This window comes from Molothrus aeneus, chromosome 13, assembly GCF_037042795.1.
Source record: "Molothrus aeneus isolate 106 chromosome 13, BPBGC_Maene_1.0, whole genome shotgun sequence".
NCBI lineage: Eukaryota > Metazoa > Chordata > Aves > Passeriformes > Icteridae > Molothrus > Molothrus aeneus.
Genome location: NC_089658.1, coordinates 17,949,095 through 17,976,396, shown reverse-complemented (window position 1 = coordinate 17,976,396; position 27,302 = coordinate 17,949,095). Strand labels below are relative to the sequence as shown.

Here is a 27,302-nt window from a genome sequence, read left to right as displayed (position 1 = left end):
TAGCCTGATACTAATGAAACACATTGTAATTAGAGCTGGCTGGGAATTTTCCAGAGAAAACAGGATAAAAGTGAATTCCCTGATACTGAACTATTTCACATGCCTCATATCCAGCACTTGGGGCAGGGGCAGCCATTTTCAGTTGCCCTTCCAAGCAACTGAATGAGTGAAGAGTGAATGAGATCTAACCACCAGCTGAGAGACCAGCTCCTCAGCCCTTGAGCTAGTGTGTGTTCAAGAGCTGAGGAATCAAAAATCCAGGGTTCTCTTAGTTGCAGAAGCCACAAAAATCCATCAAGGGTTATCAGGTAAAGTGGTGTAACTTCTGGGTGAGGTAATCTGCAGGTCATAAATTGCTGGTGGCTGGGAAAGTGCATCAGGGAAGCACTGCAGTAGGTCAGCTGAACTCCTTCCTGAAGCCTCTCAGATGGAAATAGTCTATTGAACTGAGTGGATCCCTGCTCATTCTAATGGAAGAACCCAGGCAATGGCTTAGAGAAGCTGAGATGATTTAGCTTTGTTTAACCACTCTGTCGAACTGTGTTCTGGGTGCTTCCTCTTAATCTGAACACATGTTTGAAAGCTTTCACATTTCCTGTGGTGGTATTTTGGGTTTTTAAGCAGCAAAGAGTGATTTGGGGCAAACATGTAAATAAGGATGTGATTTCTGCAGAAGGCAGTTCTGATAAGAGCATCAGCTAAATCCCATTGACGTTACTTGGCAAATAGCAGTAGCAGAAGATGGCACCACTCCATCAGTACTTAAATTGGATCTCACTGGGGCCTGTGCTCTGGAGAACCTTGTCCAAAGGTCCAGCATGTGACTCTTGTCCTTCTCCCATTCTTTCAGACGGCCGCCCGATTGGCGTGGAGGGGATCCAGGTGCTGGGCACAGGAAACCTCATGATCTCGGACCTCACAGTGCAGCACTCTGGCATCTACGTGTGCGCCGCCAACAAACCCGGCACGCGCGTGCGCCGCACCGCGCAGGGCAGCCTCGTCGTGCAAGGTGAGCCCCGGCACCCCGAGGGCTTGGGCTGGACAGGTCCTGAGCTCACTCCTCTGGTGGTACCAGGCAAAGCACTTCTTTCCTAGACATGTGGTTTCCCAAGTGGGGGTGAGTCTGTGTCCCACGCAGGTGAGTCGCAGCCAGGTGTGGTTCAACTGACGCATCAGCTGTATGGGCTACAGTGATTTCTCACCCCATCACAGGCATTGTCGCATTGTCTTAGCAGATGCTGGTTGTTGCTTGTTACCATACTTGTGCATCTCAGCAGAAAGCCTGAACTAATCAGCCAAATTTGTCTCATGGTCCTTAGTGATACAAGGACATGGTCACTGTTTTCATACTGGACACCTCTGAATGATAGATATGACTCCTGCAGTGATATGCAGCAGTGGATATCACTCACAGTGTATTGCTTTCCAACTGAAATGGCACCAGTAAGTCTAAAACCATTTCCAAAAAGTCTGTGAGACTGTTTCATGTAGCAGTTGACACTATGTCTGAGCCAGTTGCCAGGACCTAGTGAAGCACCCTTTGGGGGCTGTGCCCATGGGATACAGGTTGCTCCTCTTCCTGCAACAACTGTCCTGAAATGCTACTTGTAAAGGGCAGTTCAGCCCAAAGTAGAGATCAACACTAGGGAAAGCACACAAATCCCTTCCACATGCTCTGTGTGACGAGTCTCCATGGTGAGGGGATCCAGGCAAGCATTTGAGAAGGCAAACCCAGCTGGCAGCGTGCTCTGAATGGCAGCAATCCGCCCCTGATTACAGGCACTCACCTCCTCTTCAAGCTAGTCCACTTAAAGCATCTCACGCTCTCATCAGTTCACTCATTAACTATTGACTGATGATATCCTGAATCTAAAATTACACACCTCCTGCCGGAGCTGCTAATTGAACCTTTCTGCTGCTGATGGGGAAAGTGCCCTGCTCCAGCCCTGATGTCCCCTGACAGATCGCGGGAGTCGCAGGCAGTGATCCCGCCAGCCGTGGAGGAGCAGTGTAGAAAGGGGTAGAAGGGGCTGCCTGTGCCTCCTGAGCCCCAGGTGCTGATCAGACAATGAGACAAGGTGAAAACTCACTGTTTCTATTGCTCCTGGATTTCTGGGTGAACAGTGCAATGAGGAGACCTCCCAGCTGGCACAGCTATGGATCCCCTTATTAACAAACATCAACCCCAGCATTAAGAGCAACCTCTCTGTACTGATACAAACCCTCCTGAGCTGCTGCAGGACAGCTCTGCACATGGTGCATGTAGGAGAGGTCTCCTAAGCCCAAATGCCAAGCTGATGTCCAGGAGGCAGACCCAAGACAATTTACTTGGAAAATCGATGAAGTTTTAATAATTCAGCTATTGACTCATCCTGTTAGCAACTGAATGAGAGGGTGAAAGGTAGCATCATCTCTTGAGCAACTGGTCAAGTGCTGGAGTTCAGCTGATGTAGAATTACCGTGGATTTTCTCCTGGCAAGCCAAGATGAGAATTTGTCCCTAAAATGTCACTCACAGGGCCATAGGGGCCCAGTCTTTCTGTGGAAGCAGGATGCTCCTGCATTCAGCATCAGCAGAAAAGGTGGCAGTGGTGTGGAGAAGTGTGGCCAGTGTGTCCTTGGAGTAACCCTTAGACAGGACCTGCAGTGTCCAGGACCCCAACCTGTATTGCCCATCCTTAAAATGCTTCATGTTTTTTAGGGGAATGTTTCCCAAGCAGGGTAGGGGCAGACCCTGGGCAGGCAACTGAGCTCATCCCAGGTTTGCTCACTCTCCCTCTGGAAACAGTTTTTCCTGCCTCTGCATCTCATTTTGCCTGAATTTTCCAGCTGAGAGGTACAAATGATTGCTGTTCAGGTTCGTCTGGGAAGAAAACAGTGATAATGACTGACATGGGAGACTGTGGGTTTTATCTTTGTCAAGATGTCAGCGATGCAAATTACATCCGTAAAGAGAAGAAAAGCAAAGAGCGGGCTATCAAAAGCCTGGCTGGAGAGGAAGTTAGCACAGGGCTAGGACAATACGGCATCCTCAAAGCACACCAGGCCAGGTACTTGCTGCCTTTATGCAGGGGCCCTTGAAGTGCCTGGAGGCACAAATTAACTTGCCCCAGGCTTTTGAAGGCAGGACGTTTTATAGGTGGGAAACTGGAGGAGAAAGGGCGATGTTTCCTGTTGTAAGGCAAGGAGTTAGCAGGAGGCTGGAACTGAGACCACGTCCTCCCTCCTGCTGCCAGCAGTGGTCCTTGTCCCATCCAACAGCTTCGTGGGCAGAGGTGTCCCAACACAGGGCTCTGCTCTTCCTCCAGCAATAATGTCCTTTCCATTGCAGGTTTTCCTTCAGATAATCTAACACCATCTTATTATCTTCCTGGGAATTCCTCCTCCCTCCAGAGGAGAAGGCGTCAATCCCCCACTCCTTCCCTCCCTGCCCTCCCTTGGCCATTTAGGCTCCTTTGATCTCTTTTGTAAGGTTCTCACACAAGAAAGTTTCCATTTTCCCTTCAGATCCCAGCGCAGCCATTTGAATATTGCTTTGTGCTGGGCTTCGAATGAAAGTCTCACGGGGGGAGTTGTGGAAGGGCCGAATGCGGCGCCGACTGAAACCGAGGGTGTGCGTGTGTGTGAGGCGAGGGAAGAGCAGGCTTCAGTGGCAAGGGAAAAAATATATCAAAGCACTTTCCCTCTACCTCCTGTGCAATCTTTTGTGCTTTATTATGTGTTTGGTGTCATAACAAACTGATGGGCTGTGAATGGCCAGATGGTCACCAGTGTTCTCCACTCCACGCTTCATTTCCTCCTGAAAGCTATGCAGAAAAATGAGATCCCATCTCATAAATGAGGGCCCATCTTAAGGACATGGGTTTGAAGGCTCTGCTGACAATGCCTGCCTTGTTTGCCTTGCGTGTTGTTGACAGGACTGGGCAGCGCTCCTTGGTCCAGCAGATCCGGCCACCGCTGCGCTTCCTGATGTTTCTTCCATCGTTCTTGCTCACTGGCATCACAAGCCTTGGCTGGGCTGGAATTCAGCAGCAGATGTATTGCAGTTGCTGTGGTTTAGTCTTGGCTCTGTGGTACTTGGTTTGCCCTTGAGTTTAGCCCTGAATTCATTCTACAAACCAGCTTCAATATGTGCTGTGTGAGTCAGTGTCCCCCATGGAGCAGTTCCCTTCCTGTCCACATTTTCCTTCTCAAGAAAAGCCACTACACAGGGACAGGTGGGCACTCAAATTTTGTCTGTCAGGATGCTGGAGTGAGCTGGGGTGTCTGATCCCTGTGGACCATTCTTCCAGGACCACACTTGTGGGTGACATTGGAACATACCCTGCTGCTGTGGAGCTCCAGCCTGCACCTTGCTGGGACAAGAATTTCATGAGGGCTGAAAGGCAGGCTCCATGACAGCCCTCTTGAGTGGTCTCTGCCTGTTTTCCAGGGGACATGGGCACAGTTTCCATCTTTGGCCCTTCCAGTCCCATGACTGCTACTGTAAGTTACTCAAGTAAACATCCGAGTATCCTCTAGAGTGAAGAGAGAGAAGCCAAGTGAGCGGCAATTGTCTTAAATCTCCTGTCACCATTTGCTGTGCTTGAGTGACTTCCCCATTGACCTGACTTCTCCTTTATACCCTTATTGTGGGTGCCAGTAGCCTAATTTACGAGGTTTTGTTGTTTCCATGTTATTCTTCCTTCTCTTCACCCCAGCCTCCCTTCCCAACCCTGCCACTCTGTCGACTTGAGAATTAACGACACTTCCTACTGGGACACAAGAGGCACGGATTGGTCTGGCACCGGAGCATTGGCTGTCACTGCTCCCTTAACCTTAGGATCTTCTCAGATCCTTGGGACCTTCTGTGAGCCATCAGGCACTGCCATAAGCACCACACCACAACCTCACAGCAAGGACAGCAAAGTTCCCTGATATCTTGGGGGACACACTGGTTGCTGGTCCCTGCTGACTTGTCCCAAAAGAGATGGAGCCCACTGGGGTCTCCTGTTAGAAGCTGCTGTTGCAGTGCATCTCCACGCTATCACAGTTTGCTGAGCACAGTAAAAGCTACTGAATCGCTTCGTTAACGATTCTGGGGGTGGTATTAAGTGTTATTGCTTTTTGATACCAATATCATGCCTTTAAATATTCATTAAAACTGCATGATCCCCTCCCTCCCATTAAGTCCTGAATAATCAACGCTCTGGTTTCTTCATACTTCACAAGCCAGGGCTGGATCCTGCCCACTCCTCCTTGCCATGTTTGAATCCTCTGCTTTTAACAGTTATCTCTATTAGTATCTTTATTAAATCTTAATGGAGGACTGAGAAACGCTTGCTCTGGCTGCCTGTGATGGCCTTTTGGCACGTAGTGTGAAAGGGGCAGAGGTGTTCAGGCCACTGTGCCTCCATGAAGGGTGGGATGGGCCCTGACAAGATGCTCTGTTAATTATGAGTGATGAGGAGGGTGAAGGGCTGGCAGTGGGCAGGGCTTGGCTGAAGACAAGGCTGGCAGTCAGCAGGGTTGGCTTCTGCTCCTTCCCCACTAACCCAGGCAAACTCTTGGATCCTGTCAAAATTGTTTGGAAGGGCAGGGGAGAGGACCTGGGAGAGGAGAGGAGATGATTTTCTGCCCAGGAAAGGAGCCATTTGCCCTGAGACCACACACCAGCAGTTTCCTGAGGGAACCTTGCTCGGGGCACTGGTTATGAACACAGGTTGGGTGCATCCTGGTCCAGGTAGCAGAGGGACACCCTCTCAAGCCATGTCTTTTAAACTCCATCTGTTCCCAGACCACGTCCTCTGACTCCATGGGTTTCTGTTTTGACCTGGGCCATTTTGGCACTACAGCTTCACACTGTTGAGACCTCAACAGGACAGAGCAATGTCTGGGGAAAGCCAGAAAGAGCAGGAACAGTGGAAGGGCAATCTATGTCTTGCAGAGGGATGCCATGGAACAGAGGACAGCTCAGCACAGCAGAGGTGGGATCCTGCTCCCCAGAGACTTTAAGCAAGTTAGGCAGGGGCTGGGCTTGTGCTTAGCAAGGCTGCAATGAGCAGGGATGGCAGAGGGGAGCACGGACCCGAGGAACCCGCGGGCCATGGCACCAAGCAGCGTGACTGGCGCCGAGCCAGCGGCCGCAGCTGCGCGTTCGTTACCCCGAGTCACACGCGACCCCCTCCAATTACTGCCTCTTGACACGGGCTAATAAGGGAGGATAAGGAGAGCCGGCGGCTCCACAAGGGTTATGCCGGATGCTTCTTTCCATATTTCAACTTTGTTTCTGCTGAACAAACGGTGGGTTTGAGATTTGATGAAGCGAGGGGGAGGCAGAGGCAAAGAGCCAAGAGGATCTTTAATGAAGCTGCAGCGAGGAGCTGGAAGGTGGCTGTGCCCTTCCTTGGCATCGTGGGTTTGCACCTGCAAGTGCTGCGGGTGCAGCTCGGCAGCCCAGATGAAAGCAGGGAGGTGCACAGCCACTTGCAAAATAATTGCTCCTGCAAAACTGCGCCAGCACAAAGCGGGGGGCGGGAGGCTGAGGAAAATCAAGTCTCTAATGCTCTCACTGTACACCACAAAGGGGCCATTCATGGCAGGGATGAGGGGTTTTCCCCCTGTTTATCCTTGCTTCCAACTTTTATTGAACCCATCCTGAGTTTTGTTTTAATCTGTAAGTCTAGAGCAAAAACACAGAAGGGAAGTAAAAGGGCAAGAGATTGATTGGCACATGGGGAAGTTTAGCAGGAGGTTCTGGAAGTAGTGTCCATTGGGTTGCTGGGATCAGGTTCATTAGTGGAGCCGAGCGCTGACAGCGGTGGCCTGACAATAAACCCTGCTGGCGGATACCCTGTACCAGTAACGTAAGTCAGACCTGCCATGCTCCACTTCCCTCTGATTATTAAAAATGAAGGAGGGGGCTCCTTCAAGGGGGATAGGCTATGTGATGAATTCCTCTGTCTTCCTGCTTGGAGGACTTAGGATCTGCACAACTGGACTTTTACTCACACACAAGCGCCTGTCCCTGCGGTTTGGCCATGTTACTTCTTCCCTTACTGGCACACAGCTGAGAAAGACCTTTATCCCCCAAAAAATGCTGCAGGAAACCCCAAGGGATGTTTTGGCCATGCTCAACTCTTGCATCTCCACCTGCAGCCTGGCCACTCCTCAATATATCTCGCTAGACCAGTCTGCTTCCTTCTCCAACCCCTACATCTCTGCTCGTGGCACAGCCACCAACCCCATGCTTAGAAAATGCCAGTGAGTGGCTCTGAATGTGTCTCCCTCGATAATTTTTCTTTTGTCAAAAAAATTTAATGTCAGCCATCCGTTATGTGATGTTAGTCAGTAAATTTATTATGGAGCTGTGCCTCTTATCTGTTTGTCTTCATTGTGTCTGCTGCCGGTTCCACCTGATTTTAGGTTTCAGTAGCAACATGCAGCATATTTATCACTTTGCCCTTTGAAGCAGAACTGCTTGAATAATCTCACCTATTTGGCAGTGTCTGTCAGGCCCTGCTTTCTGTAGGCTGAAACGCTGGTTTATTCTGATAAATGATTTTAAATCTAATTTGAGCTGCTGGAAGGAAGAGATCACTTTCTGTTTAAAAATGTTACTGCCAAAGGTGAAAACATTTGGTGGCAAGGTGAGCAGCAGTTACAGGCATGGTGTAGTCTTCTGCAAGGCTTGGCAGGACCCCAGAAGTCCCAGGCTGAAGATCTGGAGAAAAAAGGTTCCCTAATCTTCTGCTGACAGAAAAAATTGGCAGCAAATCTGATATTTACTACAGAGAGAACATCCTGCCAGATTGCTGTATGATATCCATACATTTCTTTCCATTTCAAGCAGTTTGCTAAAGCCATTCAGATCCTTTAGACACAGCCAGGGTGTTGATCGAGCTCTGCTGTTGAGGAAACAGCACATCTCCCCAGCTGCAGCACTGGGGTTGCTTTCCCTGGGAGACCAGGGAGAAGTGAAGGAGCTTAAACCTTGGTCCTGTTTGCCTGAACCCTGCAGGGCTCATCTCAGCTTTCAGTCACTTCTGATCCGGCCTTCAGGTGCCTCCTGTGAAGCCATGACTGCCAGGGTGGGCAACCAAAAGGCAGCTTTGCATTGCTTACAGCCACACCATCCAAACCAGAGTTATCTGCTGCCTGTGCTGTGGGCTGGCCAAGTATTCCACGTTCCTGGGCAGACAAGGCTTATTGATGAGGTGTTTTTTTGTACCAGGATAAAGTGGGATCATCAGGACTTTTCTCACCCTCTTTCTCCTTCCTCCTCTCAGCCCCAGCAGAGTTTGTGCAGCATCCCCAGTCCATTTCCAGACCCGTGGGGACTACTGCCATCTTCACATGCGTGGCCCAAGGGGAACCCCCTCCCCAGATCACGTGGCTGAGGAACGGGCAGATCCTGGAGACCAGCGACCACATCAAGCTGAAGAATAACAACAGGTAGGTCCTGGTGCACTGGGCTCTGGCACTGCTGTGGAAATGGGAGTGGGAGAGATGTTGGATTGCTTTCAGGATAGCAAAGAGCTGATGGGAAGGTGGCAGTGTTCTGAAGCAGATCTGTGAATTCAGTTTGGGCTTTGATAAACTAAAACACTGCTCCAGTCCCGCTGGCTGCACCTTACAGTATTACAGTTTGGTGCTCCATGATTTTTTGTGTCAGGACATCAGCATTAGACTTTGACTGTTGATGCAGGAACCCAGAAAAAGTTTTTCTTTTGTCCTGATCATCATCTGGGTATTTCTGGAAGGGCTAAGTGTTGTTCCTGGAGCTGACAGGGACCACATAGACTCTTCAGTGGAGGAACTGTGCTTTAATGTCTGAACATTGACCTGCCAGGGCGTGCAAATGCAAATATATTAGAAATAATATTTGTGTGGAGCCTGACTTTCACTAAATTTTAGCCTTTTATCTCACCAGGGAAGAGTGTGTTCTCTGAGTACTAAATAACTGCATTTTCCTGTGAGGGGATGGGGATGTTTGTACTGAGGAAATGATGCACTTAGTGTGAAAATTACCACTCAACAATGTAGTTTCTATGGAAATAGCATGAAAAAATATACTACAAAATAATAGCACCTGTGTTGTAAACCTGATGTATTGGTAGAGGTTTGTACTCTGTGGTGTCATAGAGCTGCTCTCTATATTAAAAAATGTGTCTCAGGAAAGCAACTACCCAGCCTTGCTGGAGGGTCTGGACCTTCAGTTTAGACAGTTGGGAAGTGCTGGCACCATGGCTTGTTCCTCAGGGGACAGGAATGAGTTCATTTTTCTGAGTGTCTGTATAATGTGGCTTTTTGTTGTCTTGTTTGAAGGGTTTTAAAGCTTTGTTACATGAGTGATGGAAGGATGTGTGACACAAGAAGGATAAGACATGAGTGGTAATAAAACCACCTCAATCAGTAGAGGTTTTCTCCAAACTGGAAGTTTTTAGAGCTTCAAAAAACTTTGTATGTGCACACACAGATGACACTCAGTTCAGGCATGTGGTCTTCTACTTCATGGCATGGCTTTCTGAGGCATGTCTGCCCTTTGTGGTATGAACAGAGCAGAAGCAGAAAGAGGAAACTTAGTGCATCCCTTTTTGTTGATGAGGAAGTGAAGTCAAAAGTGATGAAGTGGTCATTAAATCCATGGCAAAAGCGACACTGAAGCCAGTTCTGTGTCTCGCTCAGTTGTTTTCCCTGTGAAATCATTCCTCTTCACTTGAGGACAGCAGGAGTCAGGTCTTTGGTCATGGTCACGTCTCCTGGCCAGGTCCCTGTGCCTGGAGCTGTGCTACCCATGCCATGAACTGCAACTTGGTGAACATCTCTGTAATTGTTTTCTTATGGGAATCGTTTAATGCAATTTAGCATCATTCTTTTCCACAGCAAGCTGAATGATCAGATTTCAGCATCTGGCACAGGCTGAGGGAGCTCAGCCCGTTCCTGGGGCTCAGCTGACACGTGGCATCTTCTCAAGCTATAGTAATGTGATTGTAAAGCTGAGCCCTCAGGCCGTTGTACTCAACAGTGTTGAACTTTTGTTGTCTTCCACACTAATCTTGGTCAGCTCCAACCTCCAGCTCCAGGCAAGTGGCCATGCCTGGTGGTTTCCAAAGCTGTCAGTCTGGAAAATGCCCTCACTGGTGCAGCAGGGCAGGGAGCTCCAAGACATGGAGGAGACACATCAGTGGATGATTTTTTACCTGAGCTTTTTCAAGTTTGCCCTTTGTTTTACTCTCATGGGCATGACTGAGTGCTGTAACCCACTTAGTTCCAGGCAGAATCAGTTTGTGGTTATGTCTTGGATTTATCAGTCTGTTGCACTTGGAAGATATTGGTCTGTGTAAAGATGGATCTCGAATATACTAGTAACGAAGCTACTAAACTACAACATGAGCTTTTTAATTAGATTACATGGTTTCCTAGAAAATTCATTTGGATTAAAACTCTGCTTAATATTGTCATAGAGGTCTTAATGTCCCCTAAGGGATTTTTAGGAAAAAAAGTAGTAAATCATCCCAAAACATATCATGTGCTAATTGATTGCAAAATGTGTCACTGGGAGCAACTTCGTTTTTGTAAACTAACACAGCCAAAAGCAAGGTTCAGACTTGCAGAAGATGGTGTGTTTGAGATACTGCTCTATTCCTGCAAGCTTGAGGCCCTGTGGGCAGCAGCACAAGCCCACAGGCAATGGATCTGTTGCTTCCCAAAGTTGTGAAGGGCCCTTTTGCATCTGCCTCACCCCACCCCACACTGTCACTCATATGCAGTAACTGCAAATCCAAGGAGAGCATACCCTACAAGGGGAGAGGACTCCAAAACCCCTTCATTGCTGGGCTGCAGCTTCAGGGCTGGATTCACTGGAGATTGGATGTGACTGCTGGTACAACATCAGACATTCACTTGCTAAGCAACTCCCAGGCTTTCAGTACAGTAAAATCAGCCTCACGGGCTGCATCCAATAAATATCTCATCCCTCGTGGTCCCTCAGATGTGAAATCCCATCAGCTGATGTGTTGACGGTTTCTGGGCACATTAGCATTAAAGATCAGCCTTCTGCTGTGCCCTCTCCAGAGGTGGTTGTTATGTTTTGAAAATGCCAGCTGTGTGGGAACAAAATAGCCAATCGATGATTAGCAAAAAATCAAAAGCAGTTCTGGGATAGCAGATAATTGTTAATGAAAAATGCATGAAGGCTCAGGCATAGGGAATTGTGGGCTTTTCCATTAAAAGCTGTGAATAAAAATGACTGAAGGAGCTGACGATGGGGCTGCCTTGCCATGCAGCCCCTGGGCTGGGGATGCAGCCGATTGCTGTCAGGGTGATGCTGTGCTGAGCCAAGCTCTCCGAGGAGAAGCTGATGGAGCCTTTTGGCCTTTGGTGGAGCCATCCCTGTGTCCAGCAGTGGCAGTCTGTCCCTCTATACTGATCAGAGATGCCCATGTTGCTCCTGGAGTGATTCTGATAGATCATGATCCAAATGCCTGCGAGGTATAAAAGGAAGTTCTAGCAAAATTCCTACCCGGCATCACCAGCCCATCCCAGAAGTGGAGTACTGCTGCAGAAGGCAGGTGTGGTTACTGGCCAAGTTGGGCTTGTGTAAAATGAATTTACACATGGGTTTGTGTAAAATTATGTTTCTAGGTTATTACTTCAAAATTTACAAGGAAGCATGAAATAGCCCCCAAATTACCACTGTGAAAGGTTTATTGCTTTTCTTCCTTTGACCCAATCAGGTTCAGGGGGGTAATTTTCAGCCTGGAAGTGTATCACACTATGGGGTTTATATTGCCATAATAGCAAGGAACAAAGGCCAACATCTTCAGAGAAGGCAGGCTCTCTAAATATTGATTTTCCAAGAAGATTATATTTACAAATTGTAATTAAGGGACTTTGTTTGTTCCACCGGAAAAAGGCTTTGTTAGAATTTGGGCTCAGGTGGCATTCACTCTGCTTGGTGACCTTTGTAAATTCTTCCTCACTGGTTTGCACTTGGTTTAGTGCTCTGGAAATGTCTCGCTTCCAGGGCCATGAATGTTCAAGCTCATCAGGGGAAATACTCCTTCGTAAATAAACATCAGGACAACTTTGCTCTTCTTGCACTTCTCGTGCTGTTAAATCCCAGTGCAGAAACAGAGAGGAGCCTTCAAGCACAAACATCCCAGCACCTGGACCTGCCAGCCCTTCTGGTACCAAACCCAGGGAAACCAGAGCCTGTCATTCAAAAGGTGGCTTTTTTCTGTAAACCCTACATTAACTGGGTGTGGAAAGGTGCAGATGGGTTTGTACATCCCTTTATGGTGCACACTCCCTACAAACACTTCAATTTGTATTGTTTTGGACCACATAAGGGAGGACAGGCAAGCCTGCAGTTCCTTATGCCGTGAGTTTGAAGATGGTTGTGATTGAGGGGAGAGTGCTCTATAGCAAACCGTATTTCATTCCCAGAGCATGACAAATAAGTATGTGGAGGATGGGGATGTGAACCCGCTGCTCCTGATTTAAACATAATTTATGGGTTTGACTTTGGAAGTCACATGGAAATGGCCTTTGCAAGGAGGATGGCTGCACAAATGCACAAAGCCTCTAAGCAGTGGGGAATCAGCATGATCCTTGCACCAAGCAGGGATCCTGTGCTGGGATCACACAGCCATATCCCACAAAAAGGACCTGCAGCAGCCCCGGATCAGCCAACAGCAACAGGCATCAGTCTCTCTTGCTCATGTGGCTGCGATTATTTTGCTACCAAGTTGTCTGTGTAATTTCTCTGTGTGCTGCTCCAATGAGCTGCTCTTGAAGTGCATCGAGTCAGGAGTTTAAGTGTTTGTTCCAACTGTTGCACACAGCAAAATCCATTAGCAGAGAATGGTCCTTACACAGGAGGCTTTGAGGCAGGACTGAGCCCATAGTAGTGTAGCCTAAAATTAGTCTCCTCTAAATAAGGCTGGGTCTTTTTCTGCTCCAGTATCTGTGCTGCTTGCTTGGGAAAAGTTTGGGGGACTTTCAGTTTAGCAGCAGAGAGCTCTCACAGATGTCTGCATTTGCAGTCCTACCAATACAGGCTCTGCCTTCCCTTCCAGTAGCTTTTTCTAAGATATTTTGTGCTTCCCCATGGTTCTCAAGATGTAAAGGCTTCTCTGCTTCCTGGGGCAGGATTCAGTTAAGTCTGTGTTTGTACCCTGTGGCTCATTTAAACAGACTGAGTGGCTGGGACCAGCAACAGCCTTCCAGAAGCTGTTCTTGGATGAGTCTGAAATCACAAGATTGGGTTGGGATCCTGGCCAGTGGGCTGCAGTACCTGCAAAATAGAAATGAATTCTTCTGCATAACCCAACCCAATTTGACCCAACCTAGGATGTTCTGTATGATATTTAATTTCTGGAGGTGTACGAATATGCATCTAGAGGGTTGGGAATGATACGCAGTGTCCTCTGGGTTGCTGAGTGTTACTTTCAAACTTTACACCTTAATTTCAGCCTGTATGAGGCAACCTTCAGAATACAGGGCATTTCTGCAAAGCTGGGGGGGCAAAGGCTCCTTCCCAGCGTGGCACAGGCCAGCAGCCCAGGAACAGATCATTCAGTGCAGCACAGCACAGGTCATGACAAACAGCCAAAGCAGGGATGGGGGCATCTGAATGTGGCACTAGTGGCTTTCTGTATCTGCTGGCACTCAGAACGCTGTCCCTGCTAGCCACAGCCTGCTCTCTGCATTAATTTCATCACACTCCCTCCTTTGTGCGCCTGTGCGCGCGCAGGCTGATGCCCTCCCAGATGGGCCCCTCTTCTTTGTGCTCCTGAATCGATGAAGAGCCTTCCTTCAGTTCGCAGACTTTTTCAGAGGAGCCTTTGGAAAGCCGATCTCCGGTCACCGGCCTGGACCCCTGACCCGAGCCAGATCAGTCATCCTGATTGCCTATGAACTGGGGAGACAGCTTGGGAATACTGCGGCTTTCGAGCAGCGGAGGCCTCTCGTTTCAGCTCAGCCGGGTGTGAATCTGCAGCAGCTCCTCTCCCCACTTCCATCAATGCCTGTCAGGGCATTGTGTGGGGATGTGATGGAGCCCTCGGCTCGCCGAGCAGCTCTGGTGACCAGCAGAAAGCCTTCTGGCATCTCGCCTCGTCTGACGTGCTCGCGGCGCTGCCAGTCTGGCACTCGCGGGAAAGTTTTCCAGCAGCAGATGTCCCAAAGTGACAGATTTTTTCGTGTTGACGGGAAGAAATAAAAGGACACTGCATATTTCAGATGGTTGATGCACAGAGACGCTCTGCGCCTTCTCACACTGCAACTACAGATCTTCCTTTTGTTAGAGCTTTCTTAAAAAAAAAAAAACCAAAACAAAAAGCAGCAAAACCTGGACTGAACACTGGCCCTGCTGCACTGCATCCTCCACATGCTGGGAGGCGATTCTCATGGAGCTGGTGTTTAGATTCTGGGCATTCTGTTCACCAGTTTGTCCATGCTCTCACAGCCAAAAATCCAGCTGTTTTAGTGCCCTGTTACCTGTGTATCATTCTAGGTGATGTGAGCTCTAGGTAATGGATGGCCAAGGCTCTCATTGCACAACACATCCAAACACAGCCAAGGAAATCTCAATGAAAATTAACTTTCTGAAGCCTGAAGCAAATTTCCAGCTATGTGCCATGCCAACTTCCCAGAAAATACTGCATTTATTTCTTTTGACTTGACTGTGCATGACAGAGACTCTGCTCAGCTCCAGGTCCCAGTGGCCAAGTGCCATCCTTCCAGGACCACTGGCATCCTTCACATCATCTGTGTCCTACGTGAGGAGCTTTGCTCACCCCCAAATCCTCCCAGGAGAGAGAAGTCTTTGGCCCCAGAATCACAGCACTGCCATCAGGCTCCTTGTACTGCTTTTCAGCCTAGCTCCCCTCTTCCTTCCTCCCTCCACATATTCCTCTCTCTAAGCCAAGCAAGTAAATGCACCCGGAGGCAGTGGAGCCTAAATACTCCTTGGTCCAGATCTGCTTTGTGCTTGGGAAGCTTAAGGCTGCTCTTGGCCCGTGTGGCAGCCCAGCCTGGCTGCTCTGGGTGCCCAGATGCACAGCAGCCACATGGAAATAATCCCTGCATTGACGGGGCAGAAGGAAGTGGTGCTGCTCCTTCCACACATCTGCTTTGTGCAGGGCTGGGAGTGCAGCTCTGGGATGGCGTAATTCTGCCTTCTGCCATCTGTCCTCACAGGAGTCAGCCCTTGTTGACACAGCTGAGCCACACATCGGGTCCTTCCTCCCCGCGCCCTCTCCCAGCTCTGCCTTTCTCCTTCCATTTAATCAGATACGTTGAGCCCGTGGCTATGAGAGGAGCTTAGGGCTGATTCTCGAAAATCACCATATCAGCTGAAACCATCACATTTGATATTCCATTTACAATGTTTCCAAGGAAACAAAGGCACAGGACATAAATAGATGACTGTTAAACATTTGCTCACTCACCATGGCCCCCGATAATTTGCAAGGCAGAAACAGGAATGTTAAATCAACAGCAATAATAAATTTTAATATTTGAAGACCAACATTTTGCTGCAATTAGAAGAAGCATTTGTTCTGACATACAGGCAGGCAGTGGCAGGTTATTTATCATTTCCACTTCCAATGTTCAGTTTTTCATTTACATAAAAGGCAGCTTTGATTGTGATTCCCAAAAAGCCTTGAAGTGCCCCCTGCATCAGCAGGGATGCTTGGGATTTACTCATGTGCAGTCAAGTTCCAGGTCCACCTAGAATTCACTGCAGGAGAAGAAAGTAATTTGTTTCTCCTTAGAAGCAAGTAGTGGATGTGGATTTCATTAGGATTGGGTCATTTCTTATAGAAAAGTAAGAAAAAGCTCATGTGAGCTTCTGAAGTTTTTCCAAGGATGTCCTGCGTGTGAGAACACCCTCCCAGGACCAAAGGCATTGTAGGCAGATTTTACCATAACCTGAACTGCTGCCTCAGAGTTGGGTAAAAAAACATCTCCAGTGTCAAATCTGCCTTTCCAGCTCCAGCCCAGAGCTGTACCCAGTGGTGACAGTGACCATGCCATGCGTTAGAAGGGAGATACACTTGGTATTTATTTATTTATTTATTTAGGAGGCCTTGTGTCTGATGGATTCACATCCTGAATCATGTTGTTCCTGTCTTGGCTTGGAGTGGAGCTTTCACTGATGAGTCCCTGTTTGTGAGCAGATGTTATTGAGAAAAGCTGCTTTGCCTGTTCAAATAGCAAGACAGAGCTTATGTGGCACACAATTATTTCTGAGTCAGTATTCACTGGTGTTGTTTTAAAGGTATTGGGTGGTGCAACTTTTGAGCTGTCCCTGAACTTGCTCCAGTTGTCCACAGCCATTGCTGGAGGGTCCTGCAGTGCAGAAACAGCCTCCAGTTCATGTGGCCACATGTACAGAGATTCTGGCTGTCCCTGTGCAGAGATGGGCACCATGCTCAGGAATATGCTCATTTGGGAGGCTGGTACATGGCTGGCTTTTCCCCCTGCTTTAGGGATGTTTTCCAGGGTAGTCAGTGCCTGTCCTTTCTTGGATGATGAAAACACCATCTAAACCTGATATGGAAGCCCCCAAGAGCAGGCTGGAAGACCTGCTCTGTTTGTTTCCCTGGAAGGCAGCAAGCTTTGATGCACAAGCATCAAAAATACACACAGAGGTTCTGCAGACAAAAGCTGTGACTTGCTCATAAGCTTTGACTTTTGGCTGATGGTGATGGTGTTTCTGGAAGTGCAGAAGAGGCAGCTGAGGCTATAACCCTGCTGGATAAATCAGCTAATCCCAGTGTTACCCTTAGACAGCTCTAATGTGCTATAATGCAATTAGAGCATCACCAGAGGGCTTTCTGGCTGTGTTTGATTGGACTTGGCTTAGCAACCATGTGTGGTGCCTGGATGGGTCTCACTGGTGTGTACTGGAGATAAGCCAGTTAAAGCTGTTTTGGCTGTGTGGATGCACTTGCCACAGAGTTGGCTCTGTGGTGTGGCTGGGCTCTTCCTGAACCCACACCTTTAGATCCTGCTGCTCCCTGTCCCACTCTGTGTCCACCTCTGGTTATACTTGAACCACAGTATCTGCAGTCAAGACAGATAATCTGCCCAGTCACAGGGAATGACACATCCACCTCCTGGACTTCTCCTTCCCCAAAAGCACCAGCCCATAGCTTCCTGAAAGCTTTCTGTGGAAAGAGAGGCTGTGGGATGCTTGCCATGGGAGCCAGCACGGGGACCATGGCAGTCAGTGTGACGCTTGTCCCTCTCATGTCCCCACACAGCACTCTCTCCATCTATGGGATCAACCAGGCAGATGAAGCCATCTACCAGTGCCTGGCCGAGAACAGCGCGGGCTCCACGCAGGCCAGCGCCCGCCTCACCGTGCTGTGGGCTGATGGGCTGCCCAGCCCTCCTCAGAGCGTGAGGGCAGAGACTGTCTCTGCAACCACCATCCAGGTGTCCTGGGAAAAGCCCCTGCAGAACACCAAGGAGATCATTGGCTACGTGCTGCACATCCGGAAAGCTGCAGGTACGGTGCTACACCCACTGCCCAGAGCACCCTCGGCCTTCCCGTAATTCAGCATCACGGCCCAAAATAGGTCTGCACTGTAGTGGTCCATGCTGCCATCAGTGTTTTCCCTCACCTCCCTCACCTACCCTCAACTCTGAAGCGTAGAGATGGGGCTGTAAATACACTGTAAATACCTGCAAATACTACATACACTATTGTAATTATCAAAAGGGTGGGGAGGATGAAGCTGCACAGTCAAATCTTGCTGCCCATGTAGCTCTCTGGCAAAGCATGCAGAGATCACAGAATCAGAGAATCATAGAATGGTTTGGGTTGGAAGGGGCCTTAGGATCATCCAGTTCCAACCCCTGCCACAGACAGGAACATCTTCCACTAGACCAGGCTGCTCAAAGCCCAACATTACCAACTTCAATGGCCTTGAAATGTAAGCAGAAATGTGTGTGAGCAGGTACATATTCACCCCAGGGACCAAACTGCTTGAAACATTTATTCTCTTTACCTCTTACAAAGCCTAACACCACTCAGTTCTCTCTCCCTTTGCATTTCAGATCCCGTAGAGATGGAGTACCAGGAGGCTGTTAGCAAGAGCACCTTCCAGCAGCTAGTGACTGATCTGGAGCCCTCGACCAGCTACAGCTTTTACATAAAGGCTTACACCTCACGGGGTGCCAGCAAAGCCTCAGAAGTCACGGTGGTGAGCACGCTGGGGGAAGGTAAGGCACGCTTTGCGCAGGGACCCTCAGATGCCGACGCCCGCTGTGCGTAGCAGCAGCGCCGCTCACCCCGACACCGCCCCGCAGCGCTGTGCCACTGCAGCCTGTGGCGTTGCTGCTCCTTGTTCCTGCTGCTCCTCCTACTCTGGGATATTGTGTAAAACTCACTTGTATCCTTGCAGGGGGGTTGACTGATTAAACACAGCATCGCATCTCCCAGCTGATGTTGTAGCAGGGGGTGAGTGCAAACCTGCCTGGCCTCGTGCATTGCAGCTGCTCTGGGCTGTTCCTAAACTCTTTGCTAAATGCAGACTTCCTGCTCAAGCAGCATCTCATCATCTTCCAGCAGCTCTGGTACTCACAGCTCTTACTTGATAAGTGCCACACTTTCAAAGATTTTATTATTTCTGCTCTGTCCAGGGCAAATCACACTAGAGCTGAGCTGTCCTGACCTACAAATCCGTGCCCTGGAGCAGCTTTCTGTTTCAGTGGGAAGTTAGGGTGATCTCTAAGGCTTTTTTTTTCCTGACTTGGCCACCAGTTAGCTTCTCCATTAAGACAGTGGGTGTTTTAATATAGAATCCTTGCACATAGGTACCAGGTAGAAACCATAGTCCCATATGTCGGTCAGAACTGAAAGAATGTTTTCCTAGAGACTCGTCTGTTTCTGAATCCTGGCTTGTCTCGGATATGGAGACTAATTTCCTAGGAATCATTCTTATGAACATTCAGTAATTATGAATTTCCAGCAGAGAGGGCCTTGGTGTGAGGATGCTGTTTAGGATCAAATGGAAGTGTGTTGACTTCCAGGTGGGGGATCCAGTTCTCATTCTGTTCTCAGCCCTTGCAGATATTCATTATAGAATTTAAGCAAAAAACACCAGTAAATCCTTGCCTCCTGGGTTGTTGCTCTGCAAGTTTATTTTCCTTGATACTCTACAGGGAATCAGTCACCCTTGGAGTTTGTTTTTCTTCACAATTTAGAGGCACAAGGATGGGCTGAGGCAAAGCTTGAAACTCCCTGACCCGATGCTCCAAGTTCAGCCCCAGGAGCTACGAGCCAGCCATGCTCTACAGAGCTTGGTGACTCTGCAGAAGTCCAGGTCAAGTAAGAGAGGACTTTTTGTCATTATTACCTTCAATCATGACAGGAATAGTTAGGTATCTGGTAATGGGATCATAAATTTCCTGGTTCTCTGAAGTTTTAAGGTATCTCTGTCCTGCTATCCTTTTAAAAAGGCTTGTCCTGTATAACAAAGCCTCAGGAATTAGCTCCCTGTCCTGGACAGACAAGCTGGCTTGGTTCAGATCACTCAACCCCAGCCTATGTTTGCCTTGTAGGAAGGCAAAGAGATATTTACAAGTCCCAGCTCTGGCTTCATTTGTTCAGTTTTCTTCACTCGGGTGCCTGTTGCCTTTTGCTCACAGAGGAGAGAGTGGCTCAGAGAGCCAGGGTCCAGTGGCTTTTGTCACCAAATTCAGGTTTCACTGCAGATTTGTCTCTTCTCATGGCCAAGCCATTCTACCCTGTGCCCTCCCAACATGCACAGGAGAGCTGAGTTCCCCTGAGCTCAGGAAGCCCCTGGATCTGTGCTAACAGCTTCAGAAAAGGATGGATTTTCCAAGATGCCATATCCAGCAGCCAGGGACAGCTCAGTGGAGCCATGGCAGCAGAGATGCTACCAGCTGGAGACTGGTCTGAGTGACCATGTTATGCTGGTGTTGTTTGGAGCAGGAATATGAAATACTCTACAGAAAACAGAGGAACAGGGTTACTTTTGGCTTGGGGCCATCAGCTTCTCAGGGCTGGCAGTATGCTGAGAGGGTGCTTGGCTGAAACCTCTGATGCTTTCTAGAGACACAGTGCTCCTTCCCTTGTGCCAGTGCTGATTTTGGATGGAAAGTAGAAGGGAAGATGCTATAGAGAAGGGACTCAAGTGAACCTTGTCCTCCTCCATAAACCTCACTCTCTGGGAAGGCCCTTCTGCCTCCTCCCTGTCGTTCTCCTTTATGCCGTTTCACAAATGCCATGGTATTTTAAATCTCAAACGCTCTCTGCTTCATTAAGCAGCATACACTCCTTGTTCTTGTCTTTTAATGCTTTTTAGGGTTTTCTCCAGGACTTTTTGACATTTCTCTAGGATGAAGACTGTTCCTTTAGTCATCTTCGGCTAAAGACGCCTTCAAGAAGAAAGTTGAAATGACCTGGGGAAAATTCCAAACAGCACGGAAGAGGAAAACAAGTTTCCCAGCCCTTAGCATGAGGGAGATGCCTCACTTATATTAGCTCCATATTATGTCTAATATCTACTTCTGTGAAGCACCTATCTGCTGGTGTGTGTACATATATTTACACACAGACAGATATATTCCATTGTATACACTTATTTGTGTAATCACATTATAAACAGCACGTGCATTCTGCGAGTGCCTATACCTATAATCAGTATTATACATCTATATATATATATATATACTCAAAGTTTGAATAAATACATTATATTCCATATTTTGAAGGAGAGATATTCTTGTGGTTTTTATTAAATGTAAGGCTCTGCAACCATAAAATAAAGCCAACTCTTCACAAATCAGGATGGCCCACATCAGTGTTTCTTTGTCCATGGGATAATGTGATAATTTCCCTTTCTGTGGTGTTTTCACCCGTGGCTGGAAAAGTGATGCTTTAAGCAAGGGTCCAACTTCTCAGAGCGGGGATTTTTGCCCTGAAGGGAATTGGGAGAATAAGAAAAAAGGAGTATTTAATTGGATTGCAAAAACACACAGCCTTGGGAGGAATGGCACATTCTGATATAAATAGAATTTACTCTGTGTTTTGCACCCAGGAATTGTTAAATTCAGCTTTCCCAGCAATGAAATGCACATCAGAATAAATCCTATCAAGAAGGAATACTTCAGCCCATTTTTTTCACATTGGCAGCACTCAAGCAGGATGAGATCTCATTTATGTGACCCAGAACACTGGGTCTTTCCTCTTGAATCCACGTGGAGATGTGTGGCAGTCAGCAGGGACTTGTTCATCTCCATGGGCTTACTCAGAGGACATCAAGCAAAGCCCCTGCAGCCTGAAGGAGGACATCACTTTGGGAAGAGACAGGATTGCCCATACCCTCCTGCTCAGCTGGAGAGGCGTCCATCCTTCCTCTAAATCTCCTCATGGGAAAGCTTGAGCTCTCAGTACCCAGGAAAAGGCAAACAGTTGTGCTGTGCAGTTTTACTGTTAAATTGAGGAAATGCCCTTTTTAGCTCTCATCAGTCTTAGACTGACATGGCCACGTTTCATCTGCTTTTCCCCATTGCTCACTAATGGTTGTGCTGAACTCTGTGCCAAAGGCCGAGTTTGCACAGCTCATCCTTAGAGACCCTTTGGGGAGAAAAAAGCCAGAAAGCAGCTTTGGTCCAGTGCAAGCCCAGCAAGCCTTGTATGTGGGAACTGCTGAGCTTGTAATCATGTGGGATTGGAAAAATAGCTGTACCTCAAAGCCTGGGGGCTGCTGGAGAAGTAGAGCTGTTCTGCTGGATGATTTTGCTGTGGGGTGAGCTGAGCTTGGTGCCCAAAAACTTTTCTCCCTCCTGGTGCCGGTGCTGGAGCAGAGCCCTGGGCAGGGCAGAGCCTGTAGCACCTCATGCTTTGCACCTTCTGGATGGTGCCAAAGGTTGGGGAACTGATGGGAGAGTTTAGCCTGGGGGTGTTTTGTGGAAATGAGAAAAAAATCAGCAGTGAAATGTCCTGCTGAGACACATCTGGTATTGGTGTGATCAGTGTAGAGAAAGGGAGGGAGGGGAAAACATGGACTGTGTGCCCCACTGCTGCCCAGCAGCTGGGCTTGGGGCAGAGGCAGCTTTGGAAAACCCAGGTGTCGCAAGAAAATTGGCTTTAATTTGCAGATCTCTGCCTCTCAAGCAAGACCTATGGGGCAGGATGGGGCCAGGCAGCTTTCTGGGGATCTGGAGAGGGAATGGTCTGACCCACTCTGCAGCACACCCCGAGAATAAGGGCAGGGTTTTGGGGTATTGACTGGAGCATGTTCCTGGTGGACTTTGAGTCAGCAGCAGGGACATCTTCCCAGCTAACCCCCTCTGTGCCCCTCAGGCCAGGTAAGTGCCTGCCTCCCAAAACAAGCCAGCCCCAGCTGTGCAGGGATATCAGGCTGCTCAGCTTTTTGGGGCTGTTGATGAAGATGCTCTGGTTCTCTCCTGAGTCCCCAGCCTAGTCACAAATCTCCCTCCTAAAGGTGATGGGGAGAGCAAGCCCCCTGCATGCCAGTGCAGGTACCTAGAACACTTTTAAGACGGATGTCTCCTGCTCCATCCCTTCTGGTTCCTTCCTGCCAGGGGCATTGATCACTCTGAAAGGTTTGTGCCTCAGGGTGAGGGCAAAAAATTGGAATTTGAGAATGTATTGCCAAAGTCACTGCATTCCTGCCCTGACCTGGCCAGACTGAGCATCATGTTGCAATCGAAGTGTAAAAGTAGTTTCTGCTTGCTGATCTTAGGAGAGGGAGCCCTTGCAAACTCCTGCAGCTCCCTGAAGAAGTTCAAAGCTGTTAAACCAGATTCTGGTCTGCTCAGATTTTTCTCAGTCTCAGCTGGCACATTCTTTGGTGCAGTGACTGCAGGGAAAGGCTGCTGGGGAATTTCTCATCACGCAGACTGAAAAAGTACTTTCAACCCTCTGTCTTTCTCTCTTTGTTTCAGTCCCAGCCATGCCATCCCTCTTTATTAAAGTCATTAACAGCACCACCGTGCAGGCAACGTGGGAGCCCTCCATCAAACTGGGCCAACACGAAGGCTTCAAGCTGTATTACCGCAAAGTCCACCTCTCCCAGTACACAGGTCCAGTGCTCCTGGCCAGCAACATCACAGCCTACAACATTACCCACCTGGGTGAGTATGGTGACACCTTGATCCATGTCCCCTCCCCACCCTGTTGGGATTTGCAGGAGAGAGCTCCTGCAAATGTGTATCCCAATCCCTAAATGCTGCAGCTGTCCCCCAGGTTTTGTGGGTGCATTCCCAGCACCAGGTACTTGTTTGCAGCATCTTGTGTGTATTTGGTAAGATGTTCTTTTCCCAGATAAGCATCACTGGGGGAGATAAGGCTCATAGTTACACCTGAACTGTCCCTCTTGTGTCCCCCTGGGCAGATGCATCGGTGGTGTACGAAGTCAAGCTCCTCGCCTACAACCAGCACGGGGACGGAAACTCCACTGTCCGCTTCGTGTCCCTGAGGGAGACTGTGGAGAGGACAGGTGAGATGGGACCTGGGTCTCGCTGCTGGTTTGGGAAACAGCTCTGCAGGAAGGTGGTGAGGCCAAACGCATCCTGCGTGCCCCCTGTGGCATTACCCTCACCTCACAATCAGCCATTCATTTATTTTCAGCATCGCAAATAATGCTGAGGCAAAACTGCATGGCTAAGAGCACCTGGATGGCTTTTTTACCAATGGGGGGAAGACAAACCAAATGTTTTGCACATGCCAGGTTTGCCCCCTAAGGTTGAGACAGAGGTGAGGCTATGAACATGAACAACCCCCCATGCATAAGGTACCGGATGCCATCCTCAGGTGAGATATGGTGCACTGAGCATCTCTGCTCTCCTGGAGCTCTCCTGGATATTTTGTCCCTCACTGGTCAAAAGGGAGGGCACGTGGCTTTGGAAAGGGAAATGGCTGCAGAGTGTGAGCTCTGTATTACGTGGCAGCAAAGGAGAAACCTCTAGAGGGAATCTCTTAACTGATTGCACCTTTCATATTCATCTATGTGTAAAAAACATCCTGCTGCTCTTGGAAGACTTTTAAGCCTCCAGTGGGAATATCTTCAAGAGATAGTTATTACTCTTCTGTCTGTGCTGGAGTAAATAGTAATCTCACTGGCATCTGTCTATTCCATCAGGTTTCAGCCTGCTCTAGTGTGGTGCCTGCCTCTTACCTCCCACTTTAGCATGGGGTATTGCAAAAATTAACATCAGAGTGGGTTTTTTCCATTAATTGTGTCAGGTAATGGGGATGGTTCACTACAGATATTCCAGTCCTGAGCTTGCTGTGTCTCCCTGCCTGCGGTGCTGGAAGCAAGGGAGGTGCATAGGCAGGCAGTGAACCCCTGCTTCCCATGTGGTTCTCCTCTTCCCATACACAACTCCCAGCACTGCCCAAGGCTCTGACTTTGGCTCTGGGCTCCCCAAAAGCCAGAGGAGCAATAGAAGAGTAGCACCACTGACCTATCCACCTTTTCCTGGCAGTGCTGAATCCTCCCTGTGACTGCATGAAGGACGAGCAGAACAATAAAACTTCCACGACCGGCATCATCATTGGGATCCACATCGGCATCACATGCATCATATTCTGCATCCTCTTCCTTATGTTTGGGTACCGAGGAAGGTAGGGATGCTCGTGCCACTGCTCACACGGGGTGGTGGTCCCTGATACTGTGAGTGTGCCCACCTAAGTCTTACATCCCCAGTGGAATGTTGGACTTTAATGGATGGATTGAAGGATGAAGGAATGTAGCACAGGGAGAAGGCAGATGCCAGCCCGGGGGAAGGACAGAAGATGAACCACCTCTCTCACTCTAAGGCTCCATCTCTTTTTTTTTCAGGCTGCTGATGTGCAAAAATGTGCAGGAGCAGCTGTCAACCCCTCAGATCCCCCGGAGCCAGCGGAGTGCCACGGGCCTTGTCCTGAATGGGGCCACTCGGAGAGACAGGGATGACCGGGACTTGAACGGAAAGCAGCTGGATATGAATGAGCTGGAGAGGTTATTCCCAGCACCCCCATCCCAGGAGCAGCAGGAGAAGGGAATAATGGTAAGTGCAGCAGCATGGGAGCACACCTGGCTGTGCATGTGAGCTGTCACTGTCACTGCATTGTCCCCTTCTCTCTCTCTCTCCAGTCGGCTCACAGCCTGTCAGCCCCCCACGATGAAACCCAGATCTCCACACTCCCTCTGGATGAGTTCAGCATCATTGAGGAGCAGCCAGACCCCCTCCCAAAAAACCCCCATGCCAGCAGTCCTGCTGCTCCAGCTCCCAACCACAGTTCTGCCAATGAAGGATAAAACTGCCAAGACTCAAAGCCTCTTGTAGGAGTTACCAGAAACCAAACCCACGGCTGGTGATGTCTTTACGAGTTGTCAATCTCAGGTCAATTGAAGATTTCTACGGTCTGATTGTTATTTTTTTGTTTTGCTTTATTTTTATATATATATATAAATATATATATATATATATATATATATGTATACAGCCTTTTGGAAACTCTGTGAAGTTTATCTTTCTGACCTCTCTTGAGCCTCTCAATGTGTTTCTTCTGATGATGGCTGTCTGGAGACTGGTCACGATGGATTTTCCCCACAGCTGCTATGTAACAGACTCCTTGGCAGAGTTTGGCAAACTCTCCAGTCTCTGACAGACTGGGGTTACAGTGGAGCCCCCATCTCTTGGCATCCCAGACTTTTTCCTGATCAGCAGCTTTAGGACTACTTTTTGGATCTATTTTTTATTTCCAGAAGACTGGATTTGGAAAAATCCTTCTAACTTGACTCCAAAAATTGAGCCTAGGAAGGCTGTCTCTCCGTGGAGTTGATGATTTTGTACACTTTTGCTATTTCTCAGGATACTTTTTTTGCTGATTGACTCTAAATAATATGAAAAAAAAGGAAAAAAAAAAAAAAGTGTGTGTGTGTCAAAGGATGCCTGAGGGCTACTGAAAGACTTGGACAGAAAACCCGAGTGAACTCAGAACCTACCTCAACCGGAATGAATGTCTTCTGGGAAGCAGAAATACCTGTGTCTTCCTTCGTGTTCAAACAAACAAGTAGCATAGCACTTGGTCAGTACAAGCATGGTCCTACCTCAGCAGTCACGCTCTGTACCCGCCACCTTGGTGGCTTCCTTGTTGTCGTTCCCATGTAAAGCACTTCCAAACCTTTGAAAGCAATGTTCTACCTCAAGTGTGAGAGAAACTCGTGTGTGTGTGCGTGTGTGTGTATGTGTCCTCCCCTCTCCCTCAATTCCTGCCTCTCCCACCCAGCCCCACATGAAGCATGATGCTTCACTGGTGTTATGAGCTTTACTTTTGGGGGCTCCAGTGTGATTTTGTGTGGCGGAGATTTGTGTTGTGGTTTTTTACTTTAAAGACTGTTGGGGCTGTCACAGATAAGCAGTGTGATGCCCTGTGGCTCCCTGGCACCACTGCCTTCCAGGGCTGATTTGAGCACTGGTCCATCCTAGGTTTGAAGGGATGGGGTACTCAGATTCCAGTGCTGGGGCTAGAGCACCCTCCTGCCACATCAGTGTGCTGCTCCCCAAGGCTGATTCCCAGCAGGATGATCTATGGCATGTGCTGGCACAAGCAGCACAACACACCCTTGGGAGGTGGGAACCTGGACATCACTGTCTTGTCCCAAAGCCCACCCTGCTATCAGGAGCACCCGTGGGGAAACTCCAATAGAGCACTTCCCCAGTAGAGCACTTGAGATGCTACTGAGCTGCCCCCAGCTCCTCCAGCGCCATTCCAGCCACAGAACGTCTAAAGGATGAGTGGAGCCAAAAAAGGCTCAGCTCCTTGGAAGGGACAAGGCAAGGAAGATGCTGGGGGCTGTCAGAGCTGCCCCTTCCCCATGCCCATGGTGGGCAGAGGAGCTCCTGACACCAAAGAGAGGGTTTGTCCCCTCCAGAGATCAACCACCAACCTGACACTGTGGAGGTTGGGTTGTCCTGGCATGGTGCAGCCTTGTGAGTCAGTGTGTGACCAGCATCGCCCATGGGTGAGACGGGGGCACACACGGGGGACGGGGACACCAGGTGCCAGCTGGTGACAGAGGGCAGCCCTTTCCCTGCTGTGTGAGGTGGTTAAATCCAGGCAAATGCAAAGGTTTGATCTCTTTGTGTAGGTGGTGGTAAATCAAACGTTGCTGTATTTGCAAGGACAGTGAACAGAATCAGGAAAGGAAATTAGTTTAAGTTTTTTAAAAGTATGAATTGTATTTTTTTAAATGGTACCAGTGGGAGAGTCCCTTGTGTCAAAAACACCCCCATCACCTGCCCAGCTGGCAATGGGATGCA

The 27,302-nt window shown here is 48.7% G+C and overlaps 1 protein-coding gene across 1 annotated transcript in view; it reads left to right on the top strand.

Moving 5' to 3' along the window:
* The window catches only part of IGDCC3 (immunoglobulin superfamily DCC subclass member 3), a 95,874-nt gene extending 70,548 nt beyond the window's left edge, over positions 1-25,326 (top strand). The window contains exons 6-14 of the mRNA XM_066558929.1: positions 851-1,009; positions 8,267-8,432; positions 17,258-17,505; positions 18,057-18,221; positions 22,938-23,126; positions 23,387-23,491; positions 24,480-24,618; positions 24,836-25,043; positions 25,130-25,326. Coding sequence (XP_066415026.1) covers positions 851-1,009; positions 8,267-8,432; positions 17,258-17,505; positions 18,057-18,221; positions 22,938-23,126; positions 23,387-23,491; positions 24,480-24,618; positions 24,836-25,043; positions 25,130-25,294 — 1,544 coding nt within the window. The 3' untranslated portion in view covers positions 25,295-25,326. The remainder of the gene's footprint in view (positions 1-850; positions 1,010-8,266; positions 8,433-17,257; positions 17,506-18,056; positions 18,222-22,937; positions 23,127-23,386; positions 23,492-24,479; positions 24,619-24,835; positions 25,044-25,129) is intronic.
* The last annotated feature ends 1,976 nt before the right edge of the window (positions 25,327-27,302 follow it).